Source organism: Lepus europaeus, chromosome 15, assembly GCF_033115175.1.
Source record: "Lepus europaeus isolate LE1 chromosome 15, mLepTim1.pri, whole genome shotgun sequence".
NCBI lineage: Eukaryota > Metazoa > Chordata > Mammalia > Lagomorpha > Leporidae > Lepus > Lepus europaeus.
Window position 1 is genome coordinate 89,124,205 of NC_084841.1, and position 17,057 is coordinate 89,141,261.

Consider the following 17,057-nt stretch of genomic DNA (forward strand, 5'->3'; position numbering starts at 1 on the left):
TTGCCCCCAGGAATGCTTTTCAAGAATCCGTGCAGGGACGTGTGCAGGAGGAGCTGTTACGACAGAGCCCACCCAGATCCACACACACCCACCCCGCCTGCAGGGGAGGAAACAGCTACCTTCCCCGCACTGCACCTGCTGCACGAAGCCGCTCTTTCCAGAGATCGACATCTAACACTACAGTCACACCAGCCAAGGAAAACCCAACTGAGCAGCAATCGGCACTGCTTGTATCCTAGCCCACCACGCATCAACACAAACACAGAAGTGCACGCACCTCCAATATAAACTCGACAGGAGTTGCTTAAAATTTTTAAAAGGCAAAAATTCAAAAACCACAAGAGTCTCATGTAATCAGAAGACATACCCTCGAATTGCACTGATCCCTTTCATGCTAATGAAAACAAAAAGAAAACTCTGCAAGCCACCACATCCTCACTAACTGGTCTCAGGGAAAGTCATTCATGCAGACTTGGTTACTCTTCCGGGAACTGTGCGTCCCTCCCAGGTAACTTTCACCCACTACACTGCAGGTCTCACATCTCCTTCCCACCCTACCCTAGACATTCAGCTCCTCAATCCTGTAAGCTAAGGCACACAGGCACTGGAATCCATGTGACACTGTGAAACAAACGCATAACTCCAGCACATTGTTAAAAATCACACATAGGGATCATTTCTGATAAAACCTGTTGCAACTCTTCTTAATTGACAAGTCAAGATAATGAATAAATGCCTTGCCCTCTGAAAAATGATCGTTCAAAAGAGTAAATGTATTAAAGTTAGGCCACTAAAGTTGTTGCCCATGTTTTAAAAGAGACAACATGAAATCAGGTAACAAGACCTTCTTAATACAGTTTACATTAAATGTCTACTTTGCTTCACGAAACACGAATGTGAAGAAAAGGGTTCAGCTTTGTGAAAGGCTACATTTAAATCACTTTTGTACATATGAATCTCTTGAAAAAGTGTATGAATAATTTTATTTAATCACTAAATCAAGAAACCTCTCATTGCTAATACTATCTGAGTAAAGTTGAATTAAGCCAGATTCAGTCCAACTACTCCGTACAATTTCACGGAGTTTGCTTTTCAAAAGTGTGCAAGTCTTAAACTGTTCATGCTATCACTTTATATGCAACCCATTTATTTTGCTGTATTCAGCCCAAATACAACTAGACTTCACTATTAAGAAGGATCACATTCACATTCATTAAGTGCGCCTCTATGTCTGTTTAATGCCACAGTATCTTTCATAGACAGAAAAAAAATTTAAATAAGAAACAAGGGCCAGAGTCAACTGTATAAAGAATCCCTATACATTCTGTTCTTTTTAAATAAATACTGGAGTTAAAACTAGCTATTCATTCAGGATTCTTCAGACATGAGAATAAATAAGGAATTAAATAATTGTGTACATTGACAAACTCCTAGCTCATGAAGAGGGTAAAAACACTTATTGCTATCATTGATTTATATAGGTTTTTAAATAAATTCCTAACTTAAAATTAATCACTTGTGCCCATAAGCCATTAGTGCACATCTATGGATGGAGGTTCTGTCAAATATGATAGTGGTGGCGCTACAAAAGTGTGGAGGAGAGGCGGAGAGAGACAACCCCAACACAACCACCCCAGTGTGCAGATTCAGCACACGAGTAGACCGACGGATGGCCACAATACTCACTGAAATCTTAGAAAACAAAGAACTCTACTTTCAAGTCAACAATTCATATAATTTAGCTAACTATCAATTTACATTAAGTCTACATAATTCAGTCCATTTTCCATCCAGACAAAGAACTCTAACCCTCCTATTGCCTACAAGTCAACTAAGGTTTCCCTAGCATCCTAGAACATGTCAGAATTTTCACCAAAATGCAGCTGCTGGATGTCATATATTTTCTAACTAAATATCAGGATGTCTCATTGTATATGCATTTCACAAACAGCACTGTTTCAAACTAGCTTTTTTGCACAAAAAATTAAAATCCCTACCACGACCACGTAGCACCTTCCTATGAGCCAACTGCTTGCACAAAACTTACTGAGTACCCATCATGCTACAGACTCTATGGCAGAAGCTTGTCACTAGAGAGTCACTTACACGTCAAGTCTGCCCCTGCCCCACTCAGAATCAAAGGCTCTCGTCAATCAATTAGAGAACCATCATCACATCACAGTAAATTGTAAGTGAACAGCAAATACCTATAAATATGTTCACTGCATTTATATTATAAACACTTTTTAAAAAGACTATAATATATATGAGGTTTATAGCATGATTTTACGGGATATATAAATAGTGAGGCAAATTAACATACCTGTTATCTCCCATAGCAACTTGTTTTGTGTACCAAGAGAAAGTGAAATCTATTTATTTATCAAAAATACCTAGTAAAATTTTACTATCATCCTCATGTTACATATAAGATCTCAAAAAAAAAAAAAATCCACTAAATGGAAATTCTTAAATAAAGCAAAGATTACAAAAGAGCATTGAAACTGTTTGGTTTCCTCTTTAGGAATACAATCTCTCACAAGGAAGCAACTAACAGTCCTTGTTTAAAGAAGTCATATCAATTTCCAATGGTGTGACTGGACCTTTCAACATGAGTAGATGTGTTAATCACCTGGGCTTTGAAGTTAAATGTTTCTTCCAACAGACTCTTTGCATTTTGATCTGCATTTTATCTGGACCACAGAGCTAGTTAGTTTCTATGCTTTGGGTGTCCCACAGAGAAGCAGCAGGGTGAAATCCATCTTTACAGAGAGAAGTGCCTTCCTCCCGCACATCACCAGAATTCCTGTCCCAGCTCCCTTGTCTCACCAAGTCCTACCTGTTCCTCTTTGTTGATTCACCTGCTGAAAGTGCCTCTTCATCTCCCTTTTCTGTCACTACCCTGAACCACCACACAGGTTCTGAGAGTATTACAACAGCTATAATTACTGCAAGCCAGAAAAGTTCCTTTGTAGGGAGTGGGGGGAGGGGAGGAAGACACCTGCACTATTGTGAAAATAAGTATCTCCTTCCAAAATGAGGATCTGCTCTATTTCCTACAAACAGAACAACCTAACAGAGTTATTGACATTCCAAGCTCTCGGATGAACAAGTCCTTATAAAAGACTGCTCTATTTTAGAATTTCACTCTAAGGGTAATATAACTTTTATTTGGATTTCAAGACTGAAAACCACAGAACTCTATGGAGTGTATGTATAATCTTTTCTATGTTTATACGAATGTATTTTAACAGCTTGACTTGAATATACTAGTACCATGGTTAATAGGTTTTTTAATGGCATTTCACACAAAGCTTTATTGCTAGCTGACCTCAAATTATTCACCAAGTATTTTTAAGTACTTCATGGCAGGTTTTGCAGACATAGCACAAGTCCTCCAGTCATACTATTACCAGACACAAAACATAGTTGCTATGATGCATAGGCAGCTGGCTGAAGTTCATGTTCTCTTCAGGGAATTTCACAGTTTAAGTTTAAGAGCTTTTAATTAAATGTAAGTTATACCAATGTGCTCAGCAGAGAGATATTAGATCACATTTTTTTTATTAAAGTGGATTTAATTTTAACAGCTAACAAAAAAGATTTTGTTTCCTTATTTCAAAAATACAGCAGACAGCCATACTGAAGCAGTTGAGAAAAAGACTTGTAGAATTTAAAGAGAAGCTTAAAATTCCTTCAGATGCTCAAGCTGTCAGACGCGGGGCTCTAGACCAGTAACCAGACAAAAACAAACGTGCCAATGTCCCTCCCCTTTCATTAAAGCAGCACAAGGCCAACCAGCGCCTTCAGAAGGGGAGAACACCACCTCCAGCGGCCTTCCACCCAAGGATCTCGCACAACCCGAATCTCCAACATTTTCACAATTTGAGACACTCTCAGAATCTGACCACTCAGCAGGTCAAAGTTAAAAGATGCCATTAGACCAAGGCAGGAATACTGCCAGGGGTTTTTGCCACCTTCATCGTGTCAAGGATTGAAATGCACGTGCTGTCTATAGCAGTACTCAACTGTCCTAGAAGTGACAGAAAGACCAAAGGTCCGCACTGGGTCCTCTGGCCCACATCTCGGTCTCAGCCTCTCAGCGCTGCGGCAGAGGCCCATTCCCTTGCCATTCAGGCATATCCTCTGCCCTGAAAGGAGCTTGGTGCTTCTCAATTCATGATTTTACACCAGCAAGGGTACTGGGGGTACGTAAACAACGTAAGTGCTTCTGACAGCATCTTTTAAGAGGCAGACATGCTATCAGGATGATGGATGAGAATCTCTTCTCCCAACCTCAGATAATCCGAAATAATGCTGCCCCTTCAAGTGGAAAGAATGTGTTCAGACACAGTCCCCTGTCTGAGGGCACTGCAGGAGACAGCATTGCCCGAACGCTCTACTTGCTCACACAAACAGCCCGAGGCGTTCATGGCCTTCAGTTCTTCAAAAGCAAGGGATTTCCAGGAGATACTGTCAAGTAATCTGGGGACATTCAAGCACTTCTGAGCAATGAGGTAAAGAACTAAATAAAAGTAAAAAAAGTAAGCCTGGTTATATAGGTTTCTCAATGTTTCCTTAAAAGATTAAGAATAAGGAAATTGGACAAAAATAGCCATAGCCTGGCTTTTTATTCTCTTTCACTTTAGTTCTCTGAAACTGTCAAATTCTTTGCTAGATAGATGATAGACAGATTACTAGATATCCTAACACCAGAAAAATAGAAATCGAAATTTAAAAGTAGGTAAAAGCTTTAAATACAATAAAGCAAAAGCACCCCCATAAGTACGCATGGATCCTGTTTGGCTCCTGAAATTATGGCGACCAAGCTAAACTCTACCAAGCACTATTTTACTTCTAATTATGCGGCTCCTTGGTTCACCCCTTCCTCCTGGCCTCTTCAACAGGACGTCCAAACGGCCACACTCCTGGGCCCCCTTCCTCCTCCTCCTCAGCCTTCCGTTGCTGTCATTCTCTGTAACTCCAGCCCCCACCCACCCGACTCCCCCGCCCCCAGCGTCTTCCTCATTCGCATCACAGAGTTGTTCATAAGACGCTCCCACCCCAGCTTGGAAAGCTTCATGCATCCTCCTTGAGTTTCGCCATCCGGTTATGGATGGTCCAGCTCAAGTCCACATCCCTCCAATATTTTCTCTAAAGCGCCTCGGCTCAAACTGGCCAGCTCTTTGGTGTGTACATTATGGGACTTCGCCATATGGCTTCGCAGTCATAAGTTTCCTGGCTGTTGGGCCTCCCTTTTGGTCTCACCTGGTTAAGTAAATCCCATGTTCCACCATGCAATGCGAAGAGACCTTCGAAGCCCGCAAGGCCCCTCCCCCTCTCCTCCTCCAGTCACCCAGCCCCCCTTGTGGGAATTCAGTTGGAAGAACACCTGTCCCACATTCCACTGGGCTGATTCTTCCTTCCAAAGATCTGTATCTCGGGCTGAAGAAAGTGTTCTCTGGCTGCAATGACAGCAACGAAAGCATCACACAAAGAACTCAAACACGAAAGACTTCTGTGGTTATAAAAATCCAGGCCATGTAAGCGTTCAGGTACAATCTCAATGCTTTCTTTTTTTTCAAATCACTCATTTTCTTTCCAAAGCCCTGTGGGCTTCTATCAAGGCAGTAATCACTATTTTCTCAAATGTAAATGTTCATTGAATAAACTCACTCTGGCAGCAGAGGCAAAGAGCCCGGAGGTCAAAATATTTCCTTGTGAATCCCAGGTTTGCGGAAAGAAGCGAATAAGGCCATGGCAAAAGGGCGCACGCGGCCTCCACTAGTATTTGGATCCAATTGTGATTATTCTTGGGACTTTTAAGAAGATGTATTCCCATGATATTTAATCCGATTTTCATCAGTATTGATGGATTCATTTAACATTTGTGGTGAAAAGTACACACCCCAAAATCCAATCAAAGGCCACCTGCTCACTCAGGGCAGACTGAGCGAGAATTGTTTTCCTTCGAAAATGGTACATGCCGGCCAGCGCCATGGCTTAACAGGCTAATCCTCCGTCTTGCGGCGCTGGCACACCGGGTTCTAGTCCCGGTTGGGGCACCGGATTCTATCCCGGTTGCCCCTCTTCCAGGCCAGCTCTCTGCTATGGCCCGGGAAGGCAGTGGAGGATGGCCCAAGTGCTTGGGCCCTGCACCCGCATGGGAGACCAGGAGAAGCACCTGGCTCCTGGCTTCAGATCAGTGCAGTGCGCCGGCCGCAGCGGCCATTGGAGGGTGAACCAACGGCAAAAAGGAAGACCTTTCTCTCTGTCTCTCTCTCTCTCACTATCCACTCTGCCTGTCAAAAAAAAAAAAAAAAAAAAAAGAAAAAAGAAAATGGTACATGCCGTTTACAGTGGCAAAGACCCAGTGTACCACCCTCCCCAGCAGCCATAAATCCTTTGTTTCACCCGTAGGGTCCAACACGTGCTGCACTAGGCGATTCCCTGGTGGCCTATAAACCACGGCAAAGGGCAGTCTCATGGGTGGTTAGCAGCACCATGCGGGGAAACCGGGTGGGTGCTCCGTAGGGGATGAGCACCCACCGTCTCCTCTGAGGTCGGTCCTGAGACCTCACTTGCCCAAGATGCTTCTTCCCTTGTATCTGATTGGCCTCTAATTTTCCTTTGATTAAAGCTAGCAGTTGGCCTTTATTTTACCCACTCTTGCCTACTAATTATTTCAAGTTGCCTTCCCAGCTGAGCTATACATTATATCCTCTCCTTTTCTCTTGCCGCACAGGGGCTTGACTGAATGACTTCATGTCAACAAGCCTCTCAAATATGTTCTGGGGCAAGTGTGAGGAGACTGGCAGGAAACATTTACCTGCAGAGAGTGAGGGAGGCCACCCTGAGAGCAGAGCAAGGTAAGCCTTCTACACCAAAGAGATGGCCAATGTCCTACATTCCAGCTGCTCCCCAGAAACACCAGAGTGTCTCCTTTCCCGTCTGCATCCGAGAAACCTCCTACAGGCTACACACGGATGGCTACGATGATCACACCTGCCCTCGTCCACACAGGAGGGCCGCGCTACAAAGGACAGGACGACGTCACTAAGGCCAGGCCAGGCCAGGCACTTCCTGTGCACTGATCACACACGTGTGTGAAAGCAAGGTCTGGGTAGCACAGGGGCACAGCACATCACAAATCTTCACCAACAAGGGCTCCGAAATACAACCAAACATTGCCCCTCACTCCAGAGACCCTTTTCTGTGGTTTAACGTCTACTACACTGCTACATTACTCCATTCTGGCAAGGACTGGGAAGGTCCACCATGATCTATTCCTCTACACAGGATCAACTCGCTCTTCTTAAGAATAATTAACATCCTTCTTCTCCCCAATAGATGTACATTTCCCTCCTGATTCAAACTCACAAAATCTAAATACCATGTCTCTAAGGAACACCAATTTTAATGCAATGAAATAGTTTAAAGTATTTCCTGTTACCTCAATTAGGCTGAAAAAATTCAAATAAAAAGAAATGCGATGGTTTTCACCACAACATATCACCACTACCTTTCCCTGCCTCCACCAACCTCAGCCCCATTCTTGGAACTGCTCTCTCCATGAGCCCACTTCATCATCAACTATTTTTGTGCACGAACAACAGGCCTCACTGAGCAGCAATGTTATCCATGTTCTTAAACTGGCAAAATTGGGCAGTCCTCTTAAAAACATCAACGTTTCAGCTTTGCTGCATGCAACACAATCTCAGACAGCATCGTGTGATCCTATCTTTGCTTTAATCCCCGCTCCCTTCACCACGCACGGCCATCCCCCTTGACTACGGCCCTTCCCCCACCATCTCCGAACACTGTCTGGACCTGTGAATACATTTTTTATTCATTGCACAAATGAATGATCTAAGAGCTATTAAGAGAGAAGAATGTAATCCCTGTGTAGAGAGCTGGGGGTTTCCTTGACAACCAGAAAAAGACAGCAGGGAATGCCCATGCATTCTATGAATATGCAAGGAGAGGCCAGGCCTGATACCTGGGGAAATTTAACAAGATTTTGTAAAAAGATCTCTTCTTTCAAGGAAAAATTAAATTGGGGGTTTTCAAAATAATAAGCCCTATTTTCCACATGAAAAAGAGCAGAAATCCCAGTAGGTCGTCTAGTCAGGGCCACAGGATCAATACTACACGTGAATTTTCAATAAAGGCTGAAGTGCCCAAAATGGCATCCTCCAACCCAAACACAACCCACAGAGGATTAAAATGTTACCACGCACTTTGCACCCAACAGACTCACGTATAGTTAGATGTGGCTCCTTATTGTATAAGACATCTTGGATATTAAGAGAATTCAACTTGTAACCTATTAAGTACAAAACAACCTATGTTTTCCTACATGGAAAGGTTCAGAATGAAATAGTTTCTAAAGCTAGAAGGGGATTAGCCTGCACTAAGTGGGCCCCATGTGCCAGGCACGGTGCTTGGTGCCTCACAGTCAGGCAAGGGGTACAGCATGTGCAAAGGGCCTACCTCAGTGCCTGGCGTTGGTGAGCACTTCAAGACACACCCTTCTTCCAGCAATCTCGTGAGGTTGGAGTATTGCTAGGTGCTGGAAATGGTTTAACCACTGAGACCTACAGAGGTTCAATAATGTATTCAAGACCAAACAGATGAAATGAACCACCATGCTGACAATGAACTCAGATCCCTCTCCAAAGGTGCTTTCCATGATATCAATGGTTTCTTCCTATGGCTTAGCACCTATCTGTGTTCATTCATAACACCCCAAATAGTATGTACTTCAGAAAATCCAGGAGCCGGCGCTGTGGCATAGTGGGTAAAGCTGCCACCTGCAGTGCTGGCATCTCATATGGGTGCCAGTTCGAGTCCCGGCTGCTCCACTTCCGATCCAGCTCTCCACTATGGCCTGGAAAGCAGTAAAAGATGGCCCAAGTCCTTGGGCCCCTACACTTGCGTGGGAGACTGGGCAGAAGCTCCTGGCTTCTGACTTCAATCAGCACAGTTCTGGCTGTTGTGGCCATCTGGGGAGTGAACCAGTAGATGGAAGAGCTCTCTCTCTCTCTCTCTTTTCTCTCTCTCTCTCTCTGCCTCTGCTTCTCTGTAACTCTGCCTTTCAAATAAATAAATAAATCTTAAAAAAAATCCAGTTCTCATGTGGTTAGTACTCTGTAATTATTTAAATGTCAAATAAGTGAGAAAAAATGTAAACATATGTTATGTGCATATGTAGATATACACATGCACAATCGATGTCAACATTTTTGTGCCCAAATAAACATCTTTTAATTCCACTTTCCATATATGAAAATTTTTGTTATTTCGCAGCCTCTATGCTTTGCAGAAAGAGTATGGGTTAAAGTTTAGCAAATATTCTGTATAATAACATCCATTTTCTAGTAAAAAAAATATATATATAACGGGTAAATTGAGAAATTCCTGGGTCCACATGGCAGATAGGCAAAGCAGAGGCTGACGTCACCCTCCCAGTTTAGAGCACCTGCTCTGTAATCCTGCTGACTCAGCATTCATTTGACTTCCGGGATCATAAACATTTGCATCAACTTTCAGAGTGTGCAGGTACCCTTTTAAAAACAGCTCCGTGCCTTCTTTTTTACCAATGTGTAAGTCTGAATCATGGTACTTCATGATTCATGAAGAATTATTTCAAAACACTGAACCTACTTAACCCACAGAAGACTCTGTCTTTATCCAAACCTAAGAATCGCTGATGTACACAAAGGGGTGAGAACACTCCTTCCCGGAGAACCCAGCTGAGTGTCTGGCTCCCAAGAGCTGTTTGGGTCCCTGGGTGACTCCTGGAAAGACATTCAGCTTCTGAGGCAAGCCTCTGGCCTCTGTGTGATCCCTGCTCTATTTAGAAATAGCTCATTACACTCGGGCCTCCTTGGCCCCTGTGCCGAGCCTAGTTTGGGGAGGACAGGCTAATAACTGGCTTCCTGTAATTTCTCTTTAATCTACCCCTCCAGTTGAAGAAGCCTTACAATGCTACCTTCTTCTAAAATATTCCTTAACTTCCTCTCTTCTCTTATTCCTTTGCTGACTGCATCTATCATCCACTCTGTCACACAAAGAAAGAGAATATTGCCTACCTAGCTGTGTGTGTGTGTGTGCACACCACAGTTACATTTAATTGTGTTGGTAATGGTTCTCCAATATGCATCTAAAGGCCATGATTTATGTTATTCTGCGTCTCCTTTTCAGTATCTGTGAGAGCTGAGGCAGGTGGTAGATTTACTTAAACACAATTCTCGATTGCCCGTGTTCTACTGGAAGATGTTGGCGCGTGTCTCTCGAGCTAACGCCATCGTAGTGAAGTGGGGTTTGTTCTTGGATAGTGCTTCTGCCTCAGGGGTGGTTTTGATCATGGCAAGTTATAACTGCAAGGGCCACTGTCAGAAAGAACAGGCATTGGTTCATTGTAGGAAGTAGATAATGAAGTCCTATTACAGTCCATTTTGTCTAGCCATAGAATGCTTCTTTCATTATTACACCTCCATCTTTGAAAAAAAAACACTCAACTTTTTTTCCCATTGAGGTTAGCAGGTTAATGAACTATCCACAGACATTTAAAAAGTTGAGATTCTATATGTGTACATGGGTATGTCTCTCTGTGTCTGTACGGACACATTATACATGTGAAATATTTCACTGTGAAGGACTTTTTTAAATAGAGCCCCTTGGTCTCTGGTATAGTCCTAAGCTCATTAATAATTTGGAAACATTAAGATCAAGTATTTTCTTCATACTACAGAAAGGAAAAGAAGATAAACTTTCTTTTCCTGTTTTCACTGAGTATTGGAAGGGGATTTTCTAGATACTGACAAACAAGTGAGTGGTGGGAGACACCATTGTGGCTTCCTACACAAAGAAACAAGCTCCTCTGGTGGTGAGGCCATAGCTGGAGCCCACGAAGGGAACCACCCACAGGTGCAGGTACCAGCTCCGCTCACTTTCAGCATGAAAGCAGCAGCCTAGAACCCCAGAAAAGACAGAGCTCCAAGGGCATTTCTGATAATAATTATGTTGGTATTTATCTGTGAATTGCCAGATCATTTACATATATTGGTAAATCAGTTTATGAAAACATTTGCAGTCCTGCTATCCCAAGTTTTAAGATTTCAAATGATTTAGAGACAGCGTCTTTAGAAAAATAATTCCAAAATGAAGAAACTCTCCTGACACCTTCAAATCTTACAGCTGGCCACATGTTCACAAAGAAAATCTTTCAATAATTTTTCAAAATGCAGGTGTGCAAATTACTCCTGAAACAGGAGTCAAGTTCTCAGTATCCCCTGAACCACTGTTAAACACACCCCATAGCATTTTTCAGCTCATAAAATCTTTATGAGCTGAAAAGTTCCTTCAGATTTTTTTTTTAACTGCTAACTACAGTTGCCTTCCAGCCACTGCAGCCTAACTTGCTATTAAGATCCATTTGAGCAAATACAACATAACCATGTCCTGAGAAGGATGTTTTGTTTCACTGCAGTAAAAAAAAAAAAAAAAAAAAAAAATCAAGATTTATATGACTTGCTGAGGACAGCAAAAAATTATGAATACCTTGTTTTAGTGTAGCATGGGTGGTAGTTTTGCTTACTTGAATACACAATATACGTAAAGGCTAATTCTATTTTTGTGAATAGATTTACATGAGTTCACACATGCGTGTAGGATTTTCCAGTCTGGAAAATCTTGCCTTGATGCAAGAAAAAAAGGTTGGTTTTCCAGGCACATGGGCACTTTCCCTTGTTAATGTATACACCTGCCTTCGAACTCATTAATTGAACATCTGCTGTAGGGTTTACCTTTGCCAAAGTTCAAAATGTTGGAAAATTAAATTTCTCAAAGAAAACAAATAAAATTAGGATAAGCAAGCAGCTGAATCAGAGTAAATGCCGTGGTCGTAAAGATAATAACCACTTTCAGTCTAGGGAGAACACGTATATAGAACAGTCCACAGAGAGCACAGACAGAGAGGGCGAGATAATTATTCCACAGACACATGCCCCAACACACACACTGGAATCCTACCTTCCGAGGGCCACCAAGTATCCCACAGCCTCCTGACCTGTTATTATCAACTCAAAGCAAAATCAGGCCGAAGGCAGATCACGAGTTCATGTTCTAAAAGCAGAAGCAAGAAGAAACACCCATGCATAGCCCAGAAGTCCAGCTGAATTAAGTCCACAACTCACATACAAGTATGCATCTTTGTATGGGCAGTTTAAGGGTTAGGGGGTTCCCTCTCTCCAGTGTGAGTAGCCCTTTATAAGCTTAGTTCTTTTCTCCCTGAGGGCTGCCCATTCTGCTGGGGAGAGGGACTTTTTCCATGCTGTAATTCAATCACCCCAACCTAAACTCCCAATTTCCCATTCAGAAGAGTTTTTTGATGTAGAGCATTTTTATTGTGTTTTACAGTATTCCATTAAATTCAGTCTCTACACTAACAACAGTAGCATAAATTGAGATATTTCTCCATAGTTAATTGCTCAAGTATTTTTTTAATCCTCAAATTAAGTGTTTTGCTTCTCTTTACTTTTTTTTTTTTTTTAGTTTTACCTTCCTGTCTTCTTTCCAAGCCTGCTAACAGCTTCTTCTCACTCCTACTTCTTGGCAACTCTTGTTCTCTTTCCCACTCCAGTTTTGAGAGACAGAAAAGTAATGTAGAAGAGAGGAAATACATTATGGTTTCCTAAAAAAAAATCATGCTCCAATCCTGGCCGCTTTCAACTGTATTAGGAAGTGGAGATAAATTTCAGAACTCCGGAGATGTGGTCTCTATCATTCACTGCCACGCCAAAGATTTAACACTGAGAACATTCTGGAGAGTAGAGAAGCCACGACGCGTGCCCCTACAGCACTGGATGCCAACCGACTTCACAAGACAGCCACCTGTTTGCTGTGAGCAGGTGTGCACCTGAGGACTCTCATGAGGGTATTAGCACTCTTTGGAAAAATGATATCCTGATGGGAAGATATTGACAGTAAAAGAGAGCGAGAACCCCTAATAGAAAAACATTCTCCTAGTCCAGTTTCTCAGAGTCAGGTCAAAGGAAAGTGAATGTTCATTCACTTAATTCTTATATGAAAGTCCCACAGTTAACCTCAAAACTAAAAAGAGACAAGCAAGCCTGACTCCATCTACTGACGAGGACCTGCTAGGCATTCTCAACTCAGCCTACCAGATTTGAAAGACAGTGTGGTCTCACTTTCAGGCAAAATAAGTCACGCATGATAAAAACTATGGCAAACGTTAACCAAAGGAGAGAGACAATTTTTAAGATGCCTCCCAGAGCTCAAATATCCCCATAGATAAAACAATTAAGTAATAAAATAAAAAACTCTACAGCCTGTGTTTTTGCTTTTAAGAAACAAGCAAAGAGCTTATATAGCCACTTTCTGCAATTGTATTTGATGCAATAAATTATAGCAATGCCTAGAACTAAGCTAGACTGTTTTACTTCTAAAGAGTTATGCCCCATTAAAATACCCCCGAGGCGACAGCCTGAAAATACACAGAATTTGCATTAAAATAACAGTTAACCGATACACCTATTGCACACTCCACAGGTCCTGTAATAAATCTACAAAATCCTGGAAGAGAGAAACCAAAGCAAACCTTTAGATGTCTTTCTGTCAACCCTAGGGATACACACAACTGTTTTACAGTCCACATTGCAAGTACTAAGGGTTAATAGTTAAAGACCAATGGAATGTTAACACAGTCTAGTGCTACACTTGAGTAGTGATGTATGGACAGACACTGAAATTAAAATGCTTGGTTCTGCATGTTCAGAATTGATGTAACAGTGATGATTTGGTTATATTAGATGACAAAGCAGGGCTTCTTATGACTTTCAACACAACATCGTATCTAACATTCTTCCAAATTGTTTACACAGTCTTCCAATTCTTGTAAAAATTTATGAAGCTACAACTTTTATTTTTCACACTCCAGGTTATCTTCTAATGGTAGCATTGGGTAGGTTCATTTTTTTCCTCCCCCAAAGTAACTTTCAAGATAAAATGCTGATTGCCTGGAACGCCATGGCTAGAAAGCAGAGACTTACCTGTCTTATTTTCTCTGACCTCTATAATATAAACATTTATGTCAGGGTGGAATTTTGTCCCCGGCGGGGGTTGTGGAGTGAAAAGCGCCTCAGGTCTGGAGGCCTCTTCGCCTTCCACAGTGGGTGGTCTTGTAGGCTGTGTGGCAGAAGGAGCACTAGACGTCGTGAAATACTCTCTATCAATATCGGTCTCTGTTTCCTTGGCCACAATATCCTCACGGGTAGTGGGGAGAACACGAGATGTAGACTCTCCGATGAGCAGCACCTCCCTGGTCGACTCTGCACCAGGCTCCCTGTCGACAAGAGGCGGTCTCTCCGTGGGTGCTGAAGATGGCTTGGCTGTTGCGGTCGATGGAGGTCCAACTGTAGCAGTGATGTCACTCGGAACCATGGCCTTAATGGTCAACAATTCTGGAGGCTCTGTGGCTTTGGGTTTTTCAAATAATCCTGAGCCTAGATCAACATAATCCAGGGATGTTTCCTCCCTTTTCTTAGTAGTGGTTTCCTCCATAAACTGGGAAACACTAGTGCTAAAGGGACTCAAAGGTGATTCAAATTCTGTTGGACTACTACCTTCCATTTCATACTTTTGCTCAGGCCCTGGACTTGGAGACACTTTTGGCCTGGTCCTTGGTGTCAGGGTTGCCACTTCCTCTGTTTCTGCTTTGTGCTCAGTGACGGCACCAGGTGGGTAAGACACATCGTGCTCAAGTTTCCCCACTGAAGTTGTTTCTAAAATCGGGATTCTCCCAAAACTTGTCACCAATCTGTCTTCAGAGGTTGTATATGTGGATCCATCACCTTCTTGTTCATCCCATAAGGTTGCTGTTGACACGGGTGTGCTAGCGGTAGAACTGAGGGCAGGAACTGGTTTTCCTGTAGTCTGTTCTTCCCGAGTGGTCCGCTGTGTGATTTCTGTTGTGGTTCTCGTGGTTTTAGGAGACACAGTTGCTTCAAGGTGAGTCTGATCAATGACACTGATGTCTTGAGAGGGCTGACCTAGAACTTCATCTTCTGATGGAACAGGAGGTACTAACTCTCCCCACTCTGTCTCAGGAATCACAGAAAGAGGAATGGTATGGGCAGTGTCTACATAAGTGGTGGGCTCCAGGGTGCTACTATAATTAACAAATGCCAATCCTCGCCCATCTGAGGTGCGTGCAAAATGGGAGACAGTGGAACCTGGCTTAGACACGTCCACATCTTCTCCTTCATCCAGAGCGCTTCCTTCCACAGTTGGATAAACAACTCGGCCCTCTGTGCTTGTGATAGGTGGAATTCTTTCTGTGGTTGCAGAATCTGTCAAAGTTGACTTTGTAAGACCAATTGATGTCGTTGGCCAAAATCTCACTGTGAATTTCCCATGATCGGTAGCATCTTCCTCAGTAACTTTTTCTACCGGCTTTTGAGTACTATCCAGAACAAGAGTGAACTCGTCTCCGTCTTCAGTGAGACTTGGGATTTCTTCCTCTTTCCCGTTTTCTCCCACCGTGGTTGGGAAAGCAGGCGGCCCCTCCGGAGAGCCGGCGTGTTCTGTGGACTCTCCAGGCTGCGATGTTGCGTTGTCTTCATCCCAGGGCCATTTTGACACCGTGACCACCTCCACATTGAAAGTACTATCGGTCAAACGCACCGCTGTGCTGTCTACATCATGCTTTGTGAGAACCTGAGAGCCATCTGCTTCCAATGCAGTCACAGTTTGCGTGGACTCTTCCTCCCCGTCTCTCGCTTCTGTCGGCTCCACACTCGACGGGGTTGTCAATGGTGGGGCACCAAAAGCTCTGGTGGTTGCCACGGAAGACTCTGTAAAAGGAATTTGCTCTGAGGAAGCCGTGGAGAGCTTCATTCCCGAGAAGCCTTCTTCTTCCTCTGTGCTTCCCAAACCTGGCGCTTTGCTGATCTCTTCCCGTATGCCATCACCTGTGTCAGCCACTGTTCTCTCGGGTCTTGGCGTTTGCGTTCTTTCTCTTCCTTGGGTCATTTCCGGTTGTGAAGGAAGATACATCCCCGGGAGCACTTCCTCTACTGTTTTATCACCAGAGTAAGGAAATAATTCAACTGATGGGAAGGGTGTAGCAGACACATACTGGCCACCATCATCAGTGGGCTTCTCCCAGCAGTTGTCCGTGGATGGTCTGTCACTGTCAGGCACAGGTACAGGGGAGACAGCTGTAGAGGCTGAGACTGACTCCAAGTCCTGGAACTGAGAGTGGCTGGTGCCTTCCGAAATCTTTGACACTGTAACGACTTCAGGTATTGGGCTGAAGACCAAGGTGCTCTGGCCAGGCCTGGCTGTAAGTGCTCCGTCTTCACCCTTGTCTTTGCCCAAGGTGAATCCATCGTGACTTGTGGTCATAGATTCAGAAAGAGTGCCTTCTGTTTTCCTCTCGGTTTTGAATCCCAAGGTCATTTTTGTAGATACAAAAGGTGTTTCGCTTACGGGGAATTCCTTGGCAGGAGCATGCTTTGAGATTTCCGTAGATGTTACTAAGGGGCCCACTTCTATCTGTTCAACCTGTGTGACCGACTCCTGTGTTTGTGTGTCTTCCAGGATACCACCCCACGAATCTGTAGCATGATGTGGGATGGCACGTGTACTCTGCAACACTTCTTCCTCCGTGTCAGACAGCTCTGGTTTTCCGAGTGGTCCTGAAGCAGAAGGTGAGTAGTAGTCCACTTCCCAGGGCTCCCTGGTACCCCCACCAGGTGTGGGTGGCCCTGTGGCTAATCTGTCTGGTATAGCCTGAGGTGGGGCTGTGGATTTCTGTTCAAAATTGACTACTCGTCCCACAGGAGGGGACTTTGTTGTAAGGATGGGTAACTTGGTGACTAAAGGGATGATTGGTGTGGTTCTCTTGGGCACTATTTGTGGTTCTTTGGATAAACTGGGTGATGTGGTCTCTGCGAGGATGTTCAGTTCGATGGTTGTGGCCTCTGATATATTCGGTTTAGCTAGAAAAATAATTTCAAAGAGTTGATTAG

At 43.5% G+C, this 17,057-nt stretch overlaps 1 protein-coding gene across 3 annotated transcripts in view; it reads right to left on the reverse strand.

Annotated features, from left to right (window-relative positions):
• The window catches only part of VCAN (versican), a 103,408-nt gene that overhangs the window by 43,511 nt on the left and 42,840 nt on the right, over nucleotides 1-17,057 (reverse strand). Inside the window, exon 7 of one of the 3 annotated variants that reach the window (XM_062212446.1) lies at nucleotides 14,076-17,027. The exons of the other annotated variants lie outside the window; for them this stretch is intronic. Within the exon in view, the coding sequence (XP_062068430.1) occupies nucleotides 14,076-17,027 (2,952 nt within the window). The remainder of the gene's footprint in view (nucleotides 1-14,075; nucleotides 17,028-17,057) is intronic. 3 annotated transcript variants of the gene reach the window in all.